Below are 17,645 nucleotides of genomic sequence, written 5' to 3' on the forward strand. Positions count from 1 at the left end.
TGTACTGGTAAAGTAATAGAGAAACAAAAATATCATTTTGCAGATAATGCGTTGAAGAAGAAAAAGGTATAATTTTGCGTCTCCATCATGATTTGTTTCATTATGCATGCATTATTAGCTATTTAAAATAAGTTGGAAAACGATCAGAAGGAGTTTTTGTATATTCAATTTATAAAAGATTAGGTATAAAATTTTGAGCTATCGTAAGCTGTGCATTCATAATTGTTTGATTTTCTTGGTCTGTGGTACGTGGTTGAAATTAAATTTACTTGATGATCGTTCGATTTTATGATCACTTTGGGTGCCCTTCAACTTTTGTGATTAAGAAAATAGTAGTTATCCCTTGAATTGGCTTAGCGGTTAGGGAATGGACGAGCGTGTGTGGATCAGCATATATTTGATTCTTCACGTCATGAAACCAAGCAATCTATGCTCGGAACTGACTGAGGCTTCCTTAGATCTCCCAAAGATCGACGGCTTGCTCACCTAGATAGTAGAGAAAGAAGGAAGAGAATGAGAGATCCCTTATTTATACAAGAGTCCCTCTCGTTACTACCGGAAGTGATTGCATCTCTTCATCTGCCAATTACCGGCGTTTACGGCGAGAATAGTCTAAAACTCGATACATTTACTGTATTATCCGTCCTTGAGGATATTTTAGAGGATAGGTGACTTGATCGGTCTTTTTGGATTGAACACGGTCATTTATTCATGGGAAATCTCGGGATCATGATACTTGCGTGTTACTTCATTTGAAACATCCGATAATCGGACGATTGTTCCAAATGTTACCTATCTAGGTAGGCTCCCTCGTCGTTTAGAAATTTGGCAATGAGTCACGCCGATCATGAGTAAAAAAAACCTGTCATTATCTTCCAAAAAGATGCTCCAGTGGCCACTATCATTCCAAATCATGCTTAGTGTGACAAGATTGGCTATAAGTCAAGCGTGTGTTCACTCCTATCAACATTTCTCGCATCTCACCTTCTACCACCTGCCCGCCACTTGAAAATTCGTACCGACTATGCCGCAAAATAATCAAACTTTCCATGATGATCTCATCACGTAATTTTATAATTGAAGTTTGGTAAGCCACCAATTAACTCCGATCTTGTCACGATGGGGACTCCTTTTGTACAATAAGATATTCAATTTTTTTTCAACTAAGCAATGCTGCTCAGCCTGTACTAGGAATAGTGCCGGCTGATGATGTGACCTCGTATCGATTACAGCTAGGATAAGATTGCATGCCAATGATGCGATCTACGTTATTCTACGTGAAAACGACACTTAATTTATGGTTGAATTACAATTTTTTTGTTTTAGGGCCACCTGGATATAAGTAGCAATTTAGCATCCTCACATCCAACGCCATCCTCGAGTTTTCAAAATCTACTATCACCATCTTGGTCTTTTATATTGGATTTCAAATTGCATCTTCTACCCACCCATTACATACCAAATTGCCACTTTTTTTCCCAAATTACCCCCACCCAAAATATCCCTACTATTTCTCTTCCGTCACCCAACACCTCATCTCCACTGCGTGTGCCGCCATCACTATTCCGGAGGCCGTTGCGATCATGGCCAACCTCAAATCTAAGGCCGGCAATGGTCATTGAGTCAGTTCAAGGCGACCTCAATCCGGTGGCCATGGCCACTCCGCAAGCTTCTGTTACAGAGCTAGCGTGGCTCATAAGCTCTCTTGCAGATGCTTGCAATGGCAGAGAGCGAGCTTGCACAAGCTGGGATGGGGACACAGGGGTGGGATGGGGACGGGGTGAGGGTGTCGGCGGAGCGACCGGGGTCGAGCTGTGGACGTGGGGTTGGCATCGGATAGCTCGGTGCTGTTGGGGCAGCCGACTTCGTGCTGTGTGAGGAAAGGCAAAAGATAGGAGAAAGGGTTTTAATGTAGATTTTGGATTTGAATGAGGAAAAATGAATCTTTTCAAATTGGTAAGATGTAAATTGTAGATTGAAGAAATTCGAGATGACATATAATATGAGAAGTGAGAAATGCCGATTGCAATTTTCCCTAAACCTATATACGGTGCTAGCCCACAGCCTGTAACCAGATCACATCAAACTTCATTGCCTTAACCAAATTCCACAAGTAGCTCTGATGTTTCCATCACCTGTTGCTTTCTCCGGTTCAAGAAACTAATGAAGTACTGCCAATAAAACAAATAATGGCAAAGACAAACAAAAGATCAAACATTTCTTGTAGTTGGTCTTGCCACAACCGGATCAAGAAGCGTGGAAAGTAAACGACAATCTCCGCTGAATATTTTCTCTGTAGATCAAGGGCTTTATTAAGGATATGTTTTATTTCATGGGACATTAACAACTCAAACAAAATTCGTTTATCACTTGGGAAATAGAGTTCATGAAACATGTTAATGAAAGGGACCAACTCACAATTGTTCCTACCTGCGCCTCAACTTCTACATGGTTGTGGTTGCAATTGATCTTTATAGAAGAGTTTCAGAGCAAATAATGTGAGAGAAACACTCCTTTAACACCTACAATAAATTTTCGAAAACCGTCACGTCTGAAAAGGTTCAACAAGTATGTCAAGTGAAAACCAAAGTCCCCATCAATTGAAACGCGCCACTATCTGATGGTATGAGAGGAACATACAATGGTCAGCCATGGAAATAAAGTTACAATTAGGGGGTCCCCATTGACGGCCAAGCTCTTAAACAAAAAGAACTTTCTTTCTTTCCCAAGTAGATCTATGAAGAAGGTTTATTCATGTGAGCAGAACTCCCAAGAATCTAAGTCGCCCGAATTATTTGTCAGTAGAAACCTCCAAGAACGCGAACCTTCAATGGGACTGGCTAAAAATCTCGTCCTTTATATGGCATGTCCTGAGAGAGGGGAGAAAAAGTGTCAACAACTCATATTGTATGCTCTTAACAAGCACAGCGGAAAGCACATATCATTCCCTATATCTTTAAAGCCTTAAGACAATTCTCTAGGGATTGTCTAATACAATAACATAATGTCATTAAGGAGATTTTCAACTTGCACTGACAATCAAACAAGATGCAGGTGGGGCATGAGTGCAGTATTGTTTGCAATCTCATTGTACTTGGTACTTTTTCTGTGGGTTATTTTAGAAAAAATGAAAAAACAATCACAACTTAGGCTCTGTTTGTTTCATGGAAAATGAAAAATTTTGGAAAATATTTTTTTAAAGACAATCACTGGTATCTCTTACAAAAATGAATTAATGAAAACTGCTTTTATCGTTTACGAAAATGTTTAGACATTAATTATTGATGATAATGAAAATATTTTCCATTGACTAAATATTTCAAACTATACCATCGACCATTTTTGGGAAAATAATTTCCAAATCATTCATTTTCTGTAGAACAAACGGAGCCTTAGCTATTACTTATATCCAAGACAGGTGGAACTTAATCAAATCATTTTACTATCTTTATCCTCTACTTAGTAAAACTCGGACAAATTGCAATGCATCTTACCGGTGGAAAGCCTGGCATGTAAGGCAACTGTCTTGGATGGGCAACAAGCATATGCTGTCCATACTGCAATTGAGTAACAGTGAAAATGCATACTATTAATTCAGGAATATAACAAATGTATAGCCTCCAATAAAAACTTGAGGAAAGCAAGAATAACCCGTACATGAGGACCATTTGGGTGTAAATATGCTTGTGGTGATTGCACAGGGGGAGCTTGTGCATTAAAAATTACGGGCTGATGTCCCACAAAAGGCCCCATCTGCAAATTATTAAAGCAAGCCAGCAATCAGGCAAAGATCAATAACATCAACAAGGAAAGAGAGAACAACTGAATAGACTGATGTAACTAGTAAGTATAATTCCAACTTGTGCATGGAACATAAAGCACATAATATATAGAGGTAAAAAAACAAAACTTACTCCAACTCCTACAGGCATGCTGTGCATTTGGGGCACCCCAGACATATTAGCTGGATAGTAGAAGGAGCTATCTGCAACTGGGGACAGAGGCCTAACAGGTGTCTGAGAAGGGACAAAACTCTTTGCATTGGGATTCAGCCTGAATTCCTGCCAATGAAAACATGATAAAATTCAGAAAACCCTCGTATCTCATCAGCAAAGTATGAAACCATCTCCATAAAAAGCAGCAAGGAAAACTAAAAGCAAATGGAAGTTTTCCAACCTTAGCATGGGGGTTCAAGTTGGATTTTTCAGAGGATAAGGATCCTACTGATGAACTAGGCGTCAACCCAGCACCAGCAGAAGCTGATGCAACACCAAGACGATCAGAAGTAGATGATGTAGAGCTACCAGGCCGTCCATGAGAATCCACGGACTGCGTTTCCCCATTTTTTGCCAAAGTAGGTGTCTCGAATAGATCACCACGAGAATTTATCTTATTATGATCCTTCAAGGCAACAGTAGAAGAAGCAGGAGCTGCAGCCTTGGACAATACACCCTTATGAGAAGAACCACTCTTTCCTTTCGACAATGAGATGGAATCTGAGCAAAAGAAAATAATATAACATAGTTCCATCAATAACAATTAAACGACAAAATAAAAATGGATGACCTTACTAGAACATAAATTCTTATTTCATCCTGTTTTATATTATCATATCAATAATTGTCAAAGTAAATAGGAAGATAGGAAAGAAAGTTGCAGCAGTCACCATCCACCGAGCAATTGCCTTTATTATCTTGCTTGAAATAAAAAAACTCATTTAAGAACTCCATTTATTGTTTTTTCCCTTTTCAGATATACTACGTAAGAACTTTACTCACCCTCAGCTTTTGATATCCCGGTGTCCTTTGCAGGCTGCATTTGCACAATTAGAGAAGTAGAAATGTTAACATCACTGAGAACTTGTTGAAGGCAATGACAGGGACCACATTCAAATTCCAATGAGGATGCATAGAGCTAAATGTTTCACTTACTGGCAGCTTCCCAGTGTCATCTAACTCAGTATGTCCTCTTTGTTCACTCAATGATCTCTCCTGTACCCTACATAAGTAATAAAAAAAAACATGACTGCTTGTGCAGTTCATTCCTAAGAAACAATAACAATGACATTTAAATTCCTTTATTCCCAATAGAAGTAATCTGCATGATAAGGACCTGTTATCATCATCCGATGCAAGAACACTTTTGCAGGTGAATTCAGATGGCAACCGAACAGCAAGATCAGCACCGGTCTGAGACAAATCAGCACCAACACTAGATTGAGAAGTTTCAGGCCCATCCTGCAATGTCATAGAAAAACGTGATTATGACAGGAAAAAGAAAAGAAAGACACCATAAAATCTTACAGAAAGCTGTAACAGAAGTGCTATTAGTTCAGAGATATTGAATGAGTAAAGAATAACTCAACCACATCGAACGATAGGGCTATCAGTAGAAACCAGTATAACAATGTCATACAGGAATGCAAACCACAAATATGTCCGTCTGTCATGGAGAATGACTTGAAATGGATTTAGAAAACTGAATTGGTTGAGGATGTAAACATGGCTTCAGTCATCCCAGAATTTGTCATTGCACGTGGTATTTACCAATGAAAAACCCTACTGGATGAGCTATGGACACAAGTGAACCAGAATAGCAATGCTGAATTAAAAAAAATTTAAGAAAGATCAAACACGGGGCATATGAAGCAGGATAGTACTGCCGGTCTACAGATTCCCCAACCAGGTACATTGTCTTTCTTATGCGAAAAAGCCACACGAGAATGATTTATATGCACTATATTAGAAGGAACCCCTGAAGGCAATAAAAGAATAAGGTCATCCGCATATGGCATATCATGCAACATAGAAACAATAAAATGTGGCAAAGGTACCGTGGATGAAGATCTTGCTGATACTTGAGTAGCATCAGTGTCTGTCCCATCAAGTGAACCAATCATGACAGAAGTAGGGTCACTGCCAAATGTTTCAGTATTCCATGAATCCAAACGAATATCCTCCTCCTCTCCATATCCACTATCATCAGCCACCCCACCTCTATAGACTGAAGAGAATCTCGTCTCCTCGTCAACATCAAAACTTTCGGGGAAACGAACTCCTCTTTCCTGCCGATCAGAAAACAAGTAAAACACTAACTCCAGGAAAATATATGAGAAACTTACAAACTAAAAGGCAGAAAACAATGAAAAAAGATGCTCACCTCTGCCAGATGAAGATCTTGAGTATCCTCGCCTTCTATTTCCTTCGCAATTCTTGAAGCCTCTCTCTCCAACTCTCGCATCTGAGGGCCTCTCTCGAGTTTAGTCGTGTAAAGATCCTCACTAAAGGTGCTTTTCACTCCAAATAAAGTTTCATTCACCTCAAACTGATCCCACCCTCTTAAAAATGACAAAAAGCGATTGGGCTAGTCAGTATATTTACAAAATCTCTTGGAATCTACATTCAGAACCTCCAAGACTTGATAAATAAGTAGATACACACCATGGTAACACACCCAAAACACCTAACAGATGAGAAATTGACAACTGCTATTCAACACAAAAGAGTCCAAGAAAGCTTGCCATTGAATTCAAACTAGTTTTATGAAATCACATGTCAGCCAGCAGAAAGAAAACAGGACAGTGTTTTCCAACATAACAAGCCCTAGTCCCTGCCCTTCTAATCCAAAATCGAGAATTCACAAGCAAAAAGAGGGGTTAGGCTTGAGTCAAAAGACACTACAATTTGTGGAACACATGAACTCTAATGGAGCTGCTGCCCACTAGCTTTAGGATAGCCAACTTTTTCAGCACCTACACAATGTTCTAACCCCAAAACCATTTCAACTCCTATGCCCAAATAAAGCATAAAATTTCCTTACACATGTGAAGTTGTGAACGAAAATGAGATATTAGGCAACACTTAGGCATGTCAAAGTGAACATAAAACGTGATTCATCATGCAATTATGCTTCAAAATTCTAAATAAATTAGGGAATGCATGCATGGATCCAAAAGCTAGCCCTTTTGGTGATAACACCAAGAGAACCTTCCACTAAATAAAGAAATACATTACAAAAGCCTATAAAGTGTTTTGAGTTCTGGTTTTCCTTCCACGATCATCTTATGACACTCCTAGCCAATGTGGAGTTAAGGAACAGTTAATTTTCTATCCTAACTAACAATTAGCATGCAAAGGTTGATAACAGGAATACAAAATACAACATTCTCCAAAGAGGTGAAAAATAACTGTCACAACCTATCCCATGGGGCATCGAAGACATTCTCAAGTTCAGGACACTGGGGATCATCTTCTTCAGGGATCCAAGGTTTTAATTCTCTCTCCAAATCACCATGACGCGCTTGTGATATATAGGAGTCGATCAAGATCTCCCGCTGTTTCTCAGATTGAACCTCATTTGACAGTCCATCCCCAGCTACAGAGAAGTCCTGGCATCGCCCATGAAGATGCTAAAATTAGATTCAGAAGTCAATCATCGCCTTCACTACTACACCAATTGAGACAGAATTTATTCCCTAGCATACACATAGCTATGCGTGACTTGCTTAACTATTTCAATTCATCAAGCTGCATATTTAAAAGGAGAATACAGCAAAAAGGGAATTGATAGTTACCTTCGCAATGACTTGGACAAGTTCTTTGGCAGGTATTACCAAAGTCTTTGTAAAAGCCTTGCTAAGGGACTCACTGTTAGCCCTATGCAACTGAACAGACCCATCTTTTATCATGCGAGCCATTTTCAAGATTATCCCTGGGAACAATGAATTAAATGTTTATAATCACAAGAATAGATCATTCACTTTAACCACATTAGCAATAAGAAAAACTTACCCATATCTTTATCGACATTTGCGGCATGATATATTCCAGAATATATGGATCCATTTTTCACCTGGACTTCCACATGATGACCTATTAGGCGTGTTGAGAAGTACACTAATCTATCACGGGATGGGCTTAAATTGCCTCCAGCTTTGCTGTCGGCCATGGAACCTACGACGATCGCCATTAGAGAAAGCCCATATGTAAATAATCCACACATATTTCGGAATATCATACCTGTGCTGCCAGTTTTGCTGATGCCAGATTTTCCAGAATGCAGCCTATTGTCCAGCCTCATTCCTCCTTCTCTTTCACCTTTACGACGGCCAATTCCATTAGCAGAAGACTTGGGATGTGCAAGTTGCTGGAAGTTCATCCTTGGCGGCAGAGTCTAGAAGATGGTAGAAGGTAGTAATACCATCCAAAAGCAATCAATAGATCTTTTGGCAGAACCCAATAAACAAAAGAAGGAAAAAAAAAAGATAAAGAAGTATGAAGTTCAGCCAAACATGCATAACATGTCCTCTAAAAAAATGTAGTAAGAACATGGCACATATGCAAGGTGACCAAAGAAACACTATTAACTTAGAAAGAAAGCAGTTAATCATAGGTAGGGAATCAAATGCAGTTAAAGAAAAAGGTTAGCCTCCACACTAATCAATCAACAAAAAGAAATACACGAATTGCAATATGATTGCAAGTCTTCAATGCAGAATCGCCACAAGCATTGCAACAATGCAGAGAACTGTTCTTGTACTTGTGGGCTCAAGATGCAGAAAACAACTTTGTATCAGAAAAACAGAAGCTATCTCAACCATATGACATGTAGCAGGTTTGTAAAAGCCCAAGCCTTGTGAAATGCACATTCCAAAATGGGGGACAAGGTATCACAATATCACAAGCAGGATAGTACCTTTCAGATCTTTTAGGAACAACCAAAACCAGAACCCACAAAATAAAAAAGCAACAGAAAAATCTCCCAGAAAAGGTAACATGTTCTTACTTCCCATGACTGCAAGGTCAAGGACAAAGAAACAGACTCGTAAGCATACCTCTTATTCAGGTGGCTAATATGCCAAAAAATTTGTCAACTGTCAAAAACATATACCAATTTGGTAGAATACATATGAGATAATGTTTCTTCTTCACAAATTAGTAGAAGAGGTCTATTAGATAATGGCTCCATTTTCAGATGAACTTCACAGAGAATAAATCTCGAGACTGAGTGTGGAAGAGCCTAAGGCACCAATTATGTCAGTTGTCCATTGCTAAAGTTTACTGTAATCAAATATTCTTCAGAGCCTTTTGATGAGGACCTAACAAAAAATTTGAAAGATACTATAAATTACAGTAAATAGAAGCTCCATTTGGCGGCCTCACCTTTCCCAGGTTGCAATCCTCTTAAAACACGCACCAAATGAGTCAAGTAAAGAGACGAAACCGATATGCCGAAAGCCCACTCTAGATCATGCATCACCATTGCTCCTCTCAAGGGTGAGAGCATGAACTAAAATGACTGCTTCCTTTCAAGGAAAGGAAGAAACTATGATACATGTTCTTCTACATTCTCCACGGAAGATGACTTTTTGAAATTCTTATTCCTCTCTAGGGCTAAACTAAGTCAAGAATAGTCCCTCACAATAGTCTACAATGAATATCCTAAGTTCACGTTCTGGTTTTCTGTTGGTTAGAAAACAATAGAAATAGAAAGCTTTTATAAGAAAGGTCTTATGGAGGCACTTAAAGTTAATATCGATCTTAAGGCAATCCACTAAAGGCAAGAAACTGATGGCTATCAAGGTCAACTTGGAGAAAGCTTACAAATGGGTATCTAGATAATTTCTTCAACAGGTTTTGTACGAGCTGGGAATCCCCCTATTCTATTCGTATAGTACTGATTTATTCTGGGATGTAAATAGTTTTATTGACCGTGGATTCCTTTTTGTAAATGATCTCTCTTTGCAGATAGGCCAGTAACCCCTACAACTACCTCAGTGTGAATTTTTCTAAAACCCAAAAGACGATCACGGATAAACTACTTGGAGAAATTCTTACACGGGCAATGACCAATCCAATAGTTTAAGAGATAAACAATGAACTTCGCCACTGTCCAATCACAAGTTTCCTAACAATAGCAATGATATTTAGAACGTTGATCTTCAAACATAACCAGAACTTACTCTGAGAGTACCACTGCTGATTTAGGAATTTTCCACTTTTAAAGAACAGTCAATATTAGTCAAAGCTCTATTTGTTCATGGACAAGTGCATCTGCAGGTATTGACTCGGTAACAAAACTAATATAGATAATGGCTTTATGATAACGATGACTAACCTTTGACTTGTGAAATATCTCGCCAATCACTGATATCGTTATCAACAATGGTAGCGGCAATATAAAATCATCCCACAAGACCCAAAGGACAACCACAGAAGGCAGAAGCCTCAGCGGACACCGCAGGTGGAAACAGACGTTGAGAAATAAAAAAACATCCAATGATGGGAACTATTGGATTACCATCTGCAATTACTGCCTGCGTTGGAGTAGCAAACAAAAACGATCAATGCACGCTTGCAGAGTCGGGAGGATAAAATCACGCTGCAGAAAGAAAGAAGGCGCGATGTATTAGGCGGTAGCCCACTCTATCAGCTGTAGAGATCACTTTAAGCTAACTGCATGAACAATCACTCGTACTTCCTCTGTATCGATCACAAACCGTTTCGAGCGTGAAGAGAGAGAGAGAGAGAGCTCGTGCGCATAGAGAATAGCTAACGCATCAAAAGCAGCCACAGATTCATTTCGTTTCAATCCCGCGCGAAATGCAGAACAAAAGCGAATGCACCAACGCGCACCTATCCACGTGAACAACCGAGCGAAAAGAGCAACTAAACCGTCAACTCGCGATTGCGGACACCGATCAGAATCACACCCCCCCCCCCCCCCCCCCTCCCTCCCTCCGAGCGAGCGACAAAACCCTAACCACCCCAGCACCCGAGCATCGAAAACGTCGCGGAACAACCAAAACAGCCACTGGCTCGCCCCTAAGCGAAGAGCTAAAACCAGTATTCCCCCCAAAGAAAAAGAGCCCTCGGAACCGCAAAATCCGTACCTGAACAGGCCTCGACCGGCGCCCGATTGCCGACGGAAAACGGGGCCCGGAACGAGGCAGGAGAGGGGGACCTTTCCCCGAGGCCGCGCAGGAAATCGAGGGTTAGGGCTTCCTCGAAGCAGGCGAGGGGAAGGCGACGACGGAACGGCGGATTGGGGGAAAGAGATCGAGATCGAGCGCGAGCTCGAGGTTGAAGACGGAGGGGAAGCCGATCGATCGATCGAGATCGAGAGAGAGAGAGACAGAGCGGGGGAGGGTGGTGGTAAATTGGCGACGAAATGATCTGCCGTTGCGCGAGACGAGAGAGAGAGAGAGAGAGACTGCGAGACGGCGTAGAATCTTACTTATATTTTTTTTCGCTATTATATGAACCGCCATGGATTTTTAGGTAGTGCATGATATCTATTCTAGTTCTGTCCAGAACTAATTTTTTATTCTCAGAAATAGCTTTAGACCAAAAATCTATTTGGTAACGCAATTCTATCTTTCTATTTTCGGAATAACTTTTTGTTCCAGAACCGATTCTGAACTTGAAATCAGAACAAAAAAAAAATAGGTTTTCTATTTCTAGACCAAAAATGAGAATCATTTACGAGAGAACTCTTTTTTCAAAACACATGTTCATCTGAAAGTCACGATCTTTAAGATGGGAAAAAAAAGCACAAAATCAAAAATTTCAAAACTTCACAAAATGATTTAGAATCTGTGGCTACCCATTTTGAGCTAAATTTAAATTTTTTTAGGTGCCGAAAAAAATAAATAAAATATCACAAAATCAAAAATTTCAAAACTTCACAAAATGGCTTAGAATGCCTATGGCCACCCACTTTGAGCGAAATTTAATTTCTTTTAGATGCCAAAAAAATAAAAAATAAAAAAATCTAAAATTTAAAAACTTCACAAAATGTCTTAGAATACCTGTGGCCACCCAATTTGAGTGAAATTTAATTTTTTTTAGGTGCCGAAAAAATTTTAAAAAAGCAAAAAATAAAAAATTTCAAAACTTCACAGAATGGCTTAGAATACCTGTGGCCATCTACTTTGAGCGAAATTTAAATTTTTTTATGTGCTGAAAAAAATAAAAAAATAAAAAATTTCAAAACTTCACAGAATGGCTTAGAATACCTGTGGCCACCCACTTTGAACGAAATTTAATTTTTTTTAGATGCAAAAAAAAATAAAAATAAGCAAAAAAGCAAAAATTTCAAAATTTCACAGAATGGCTTAAAATACCTGTGGCCACCCACTTTGAGCGAAATTTTATTTTTTTTAGGTGCCTAAAAAAATCAAAAAAATCAAAAAATCAAAAATTTTAAAACTTCACAGAATGGCTTCAAATACCTGTGGCCATCCACTTTGAGCAAAATTTAAATTTTTTTAGGTGCCGAAAAAAATAAAAAAAATAAAAAATTTGAAAACTTCACAGAATTGCTTAGAATACCTGTGGCCACCCAGTTTGAGCAAATTTTAAGTTTTTTTAGGTGCCGAAAAAAAATAAAAATAAGCAAAAAAGCAAAAAATTCAAAACTTCACAGAATGGCTTAGAATACCTGTGGCCACCAACTTTGAATGAAATTTTATTTTTTTTAGGTACCGAAAAAAAGGAAAAAAAGCAAAAAATCAAAAATTTCAAAACTTCACAGAATGGCTTAGAATACATATAGCCATCCACTTTGAGTGAAATTTAATTTTCTTTAGGTGCCGAAAAAAAATCAAAAAATAAAAAAAACAAAAATACCATTTGGGCACCTAAAAAAAATTAAATTTCATTCAAAGTGGGTGGCTAGAGGCATTCTAAGTCATTCTGTGAAATTTTAAAATTTTTGATTTTTTTATGTTTTTATTTTTTTTCGGCACCTAAAAAAATTTAAATTTCACTCAAAATGGGTGGCCATAGATATTCTAAGTCATTCTGTGAAGTTTTGAAATTTTTGACTTTTTGCTTTTTTTTTCACCTCAAAAAATTAAAATTTCACTCAAAGTGAGTGACCACAGGTATTCTAAGCTATTCTGTGAAGTTTTGAAATTTTTGAGTTTTTGAATTTTTTTGGGCAACTTAAAAAATTTAAAATTCACTCAAAGTGGGTGGCCACATGTATTCTAAACTATTCTGTGAAGTTTTGAAATTTTTTATTTTTTGATTTTTTTTGGGCACCTAAAAAAATTAAAATTTCACTAAAAGTCGATGGCTACAGGTATTTTAAGCCATTCTATGAAGTTTTGAAATTTTTGATTTTTTGATTTTTTTTGAAAAAATTCAACAAATTTCCTATTTTCCCGAAATCTGAATTTTTTTATTTTTTGGAAATTGTGATGAATTTTTCTAGAATTTTTCAATTTTTTTGGATTTTTTGAATTTTTTTGAGATTTTTAGGAATTTTTTGGATTTTCTAATTATTTTTATTCCATTTCTAAAAAAATGGATTTCTGTTCATGGAAATAGAATTTTGTGTTGTTTATCAAACGGGTTTTTGTTTCGGAAAATATAAATTTTGTGCTGTTATCAAACGGGTTTCTGTTACAGAAATAGAAATTTTTTGTCATTATCAAACGGGTTTCTTTTCTCAGAAACTCATCCTGGAACCAGAAATAGAAAAATCTATTTCTGTTTCAGGAACTCATTCTGGAATAGAATGGTTATCATTCTGGAACTCATTATCAAACGCGAATCACTCTTTTTTTTTTCCATCCTTTTTCAATTTCGCGAATCGAAATTATCTTGCGCGTCCCGGAATTTGAAAAAAGAATGAGGGTTGGCTTTAACGGAAAAGATAGTGTATTTTCTCTTCTTGCAGTTTTGAGTTTGAGTCTTGTTAAGGATACTCGATGGCTGAAATCTTAATCGCATTAAACCGATGTGAAGAAATATGCTCATAAAGAGTATATGGTTGAAAGTCTTGCAAATTGATTTGAGATTTTCGTATAATTTAAATTTTTCATTTTTATTTTGTTTTCGGCTTTTAAGTTGAGAGAAAATAAAAGGCAAAGTGAGGAGAAAAATTGGCAAGGAGATGGTAAGTAGACGAAAGAGAAAGAAAAGGAGATAAAGTGGGGTTTACAATGACTCCTTTGATGCTTATGGAAAGAAAAAGAAATGTCAGAAAAATCTAATGAATATTCTTGATTCGGTCAAGTTCTAAGAAAATCAAATAGAATTTAGAAATTGATGTGAGACTGCTTTTGGTAACTATCCTGTAACTAGAATATCTAAAATGTTACCTAAAATATCCTTATCCATTTAATTAATTTTATAAACTAAGTTTCATGAAATCCCATTTTCATTTTTCAACCACATGGTTCATCGAGCTTAATCGTGGTTTTATCGTTTCTTCCTATTTGCAAACTACATCTTTTCTTTCCAGTCTAGTGTTAGCTCGTGCCTAATTACTTTTACTCAAAAAACGCGTCAGTCACATGCACCTCTCGCAAAGCTTCGCTATCGGTTGATTTCTTTCGTCTTTGTCATTCAAACACCTTGCCCGATTATGCGAGAGTTAACTTCGTTTTATCATTTGAATTTATTTCTAATTTATGGAATTATGTTTACACCACCACCATCGATTTGTAAAGCTAAAAGCACAAGGAAAAAATTATGACAAGAAGGCATTTTGCGTGAAATGAAATATCAGGAGAGTCACCAAATTCCTGAATCAATTCTCGTAAAAAGTATAGAGATTTGGCATAGCATGTACCCATCGTGGAAGTAAAAATTGAATTTTCCCTATCTGACCACTAAAATCGAAAAAATAAATATAAAAAATAATAAAACCTTCATTTTTCTTTAATTAAAAACGACAGTTCTTTGCCCGTCGTTTGTGCCACCCTTTCTTGATTTTCTTTATTGGATGCTGCTTTTGTCCTTGCGGATGAAAGATAATATTCAATATGCATGTTGGGCTAGCGATAAAAATAAGAAAGTCATAGCTATTTTCGCAAAATTCCACGGGGATCATTAAACAAATGGTCCATGAATTTTGACCCAATATACAATATCATTTCTAAACTTTTAATTTATTCAATATGGTCCCTAAACGTTAACTCAATGTGCAACGTTGTCCCTGAACTTTTAGTTTGTTCGATGAAACCCCTAAACTATATGAAAATGTTAAGTGTTATTCACGAACTTGAATTAATGGAATGACAACATTGAACATGTACTAAAATTTTAGGGATCACATTAGAATAAATTAAAAGTTCAGGAATGACACTGCATACTGGACTAAAATTCAAGTAGCATACTGTACAAATTAAAACTTCATAGATGGCATTGCAGTTCAAAATTCAAAAATTATTTATATCATTTTGCCATTTCACGACTTTTTTTATTTTCCTCGTGTAATTTTGCGTCTTTCCAAATGGAATAGCGGTTGTAAAATTATTTTGCCTAAATAGGTAAAATTAAGGATTGAGTATCTTCTGGCACCGTGCAGTCTAGCATTGATTGCTTGGTTCGATGGGTGTCGAGTCATCTTTATAGTTGTGTTTCGATTTATCATTATTTAAGACGTAATCTGTTTCGTGCATCGACTTTTTTAGTCAAATGGTTTGGCACGGTTCAAATCCCATTATGAATCGCGTTGACTTCAGGTGAAACTTAAACGCACTCATTCGATTGTGCTGGAGTTTGGCAAACGAGGAGGATGACTTGCAGTTTTCCTAAACTTGAGAAGAGGCACCAGAGAGCTCGTCATGAAATTGGCTAGTCACGAACTAAGCCTCTCAGCGCCGTCCAATTTGTTGTGAACGGAAAGGAAAATCTTCAATGGATGTCCTGTTGATTGGAAAAACATTGATGTAGCCTTTAGAAATATTGGGAAACAATTTCTCGATAATAATATGATGAGATGATGAAATTTGCACAATTGAAAAGTTAAGGATTAAATTGACAAGACGTAAAAATATTTCTGACTAAATTGGTATCGATGAAAAGTTTGAGACTAAATTAGTAGTCGTGTAATAGTTTTACGACTTTGTTGGACAATTATCCCCATGAAAAAGCATATATGTCAACTCATGCAAATGTTCATTAATCATACATCCATTCTCGTGATCTCCTGGTAGTTGATTTGAATATTCACATTAGGATTAGCCCAAACGAATTGAGTCCAAGGATAGAGCAAAAGATGTGCTCAATTGTCTCCTTCTCTCGTTGTCATAGGGGGGCATAACGGTCAAATATAATATCCCTTTTCCATAGATTCTCTTTTAAAGGGATTGCATTAGTACAAAGCGACCATAGAAAGACTTCTACCTTAAGCAAACTTTGCATGTCCAAATAGCTCTCCAAAGTGTTTTGGGAATTTGGTACGAAGAGGAAGTTTGTTCGGTGTTGCGCTTTTGTTCAATCTCTCTTCTGATTATGTTGTAGCCATTTTTAATAGTATAGCTGCCTGATTTACTACCTAACCATACTAATTTATCTTGAGCGCAAGAAGGTCTAATTGGAATTGTTTGAATTTGTTGCGCTAACTAACTGATCATAAAAAAGGTTCTCTATTTTTTGTATTCCACTTTCCTTCCTTAGCTAAGATCTATTTTTACTGAATTTCCATTCCCAATCGACCACGTGAGAAAATTGTCAATAGAATCCCTTCCTAATAACAAACTCTGCTGTCCCCAAGAAAGTCTGGAACCTCTCTTGGCTTGCCAAAAATCTCCCCAATGAAAATGAATACCTTGGAATAGCTTGCCTCGGATGGAATCAAGGTTCTGCGAGAGTCCCCATGCTTGTTTACTAAGCATAGCCTTATTAACTGAAATAAGATCTCTAAACCTCATTTCCCCTTTGTCCTTCCTCAGCTTTAGGATGTCCCATTTTTTTCAACGAAGTCCTATTTTGGAATCAGTAGATTTCCACCAAAAGTTTGCAATCCTTCTCTCAATAGCTTTGCAAACAGATACGGGTATTTTGAAGATCGACATAGCATAGTCGGGAAGGGCTTATGCCACTGTTTTCAGAAGAATGTCCTTTCCAGCTTTAGAAAACAATTGGTCCTTCTAACCTTATAATTTAACATTTACTCTTCCAAGAATCCAGGCGAACATATTCCTCTTTTGACGTGCCCCAATCCGAGGGTATACCTAAGTATTTGCCAGCGTGGCCAATCTCAGGTTCCCTCAACTCCTTCACCATGTTTTCTCGTAGTAAATGAGGACACCCCTTACCGAAATAAATTCCCGACTCGTTGAAATCATTGGCTTGACCCAAGGCATAATAATATTGATCGAGTATCGGTGAATAATTCTGGCATTCCGGCAAGTTTCATCCAATAAAAAAGATGGAGCCAATCAGCAAGCAGAAGGCGCGCGATAGGGCCGGGCTGAATCTATTCAGTTTGATGCCCTTGATGCAAATGTTCGACCCCCCCAAAAAAAAGAAAATTCATGCAAATGTAATTTCCATTATCACGACTAAATAGATTTCACATGAATTCCGTGGGCAAATTCCCCAGAGCGCCCCTCATTTTCATCAATCGACAGTCATCAGCATCCAAAATCTCTCTACACACACCCCACTCTCTCTCTATCTCTAGAATAAAAACCCTATTCAAAAACCCTCGCCCTCGCTCGCAAAAGCGCTTCTCTCCTCCAAAAAGCCGTTCGCTCACAGCCCCCCCCCCCCCCCAACCCCCCACGCCCATTTTCAATGCGACCTCTCGCTCCTCTCTCCACCTCTCTCTCCTAGGGTTTTTGCCGTCTCCCCTCCGCCCCCCCTCCTCCACCGTCCTCCGCCAGCGAGCCCCGCCCGTTCCGT

At 38.0% G+C, this 17,645-nt stretch overlaps 1 protein-coding gene across 6 annotated transcripts; it reads right to left on the bottom strand.

Moving 5' to 3' along the window:
* Positions 1–2,501: 2,501 nt before the first annotated feature.
* Positions 2,502–11,239, bottom strand: LOC115693387 (polyadenylate-binding protein-interacting protein 4-like). 6 transcript variants are annotated; one of them, XM_030620370.2, is made up of 16 exons: positions 10,892–11,239; positions 10,300–10,380; positions 8,019–8,172; positions 7,791–7,952; positions 7,574–7,710; positions 7,197–7,387; positions 6,160–6,337; positions 5,834–6,064; positions 5,113–5,237; positions 4,932–4,998; positions 4,779–4,812; positions 4,177–4,496; positions 3,927–4,061; positions 3,658–3,753; positions 3,495–3,557; positions 2,502–2,870 (listed from the first exon to the last, which is right to left on the bottom strand). In XM_030620370.2, exons 2-16 carry the CDS (start codon positions 10,300–10,302, stop codon positions 2,841–2,843), a joined length of 1,926 nt encoding a protein of 641 aa, XP_030476230.1. In that variant the 5' UTR covers positions 10,303–10,380; positions 10,892–11,239; the 3' UTR covers positions 2,502–2,840. The 6 variants fall into 6 exon arrangements, with proteins under 6 accessions (XP_030476230.1, XP_056167520.1, XP_056167521.1 ...); XM_056311545.1 differs by having other exon boundaries at positions 3,915–4,061; positions 10,300–10,315; positions 10,892–11,238; XM_056311546.1 differs by having other exon boundaries at positions 3,915–4,061; positions 10,117–10,315; positions 10,892–11,238.
* Between the last annotated feature and the right edge of the window lie 6,406 nt (positions 11,240–17,645).

The sequence above is a fragment of the Syzygium oleosum genome, unplaced genomic scaffold, assembly GCF_021117445.2.
Source record: "Syzygium oleosum isolate NSW1041296 unplaced genomic scaffold, Sole_v2.1 Sole_v2.05, whole genome shotgun sequence".
NCBI lineage: Eukaryota > Viridiplantae > Streptophyta > Magnoliopsida > Myrtales > Myrtaceae > Syzygium > Syzygium oleosum.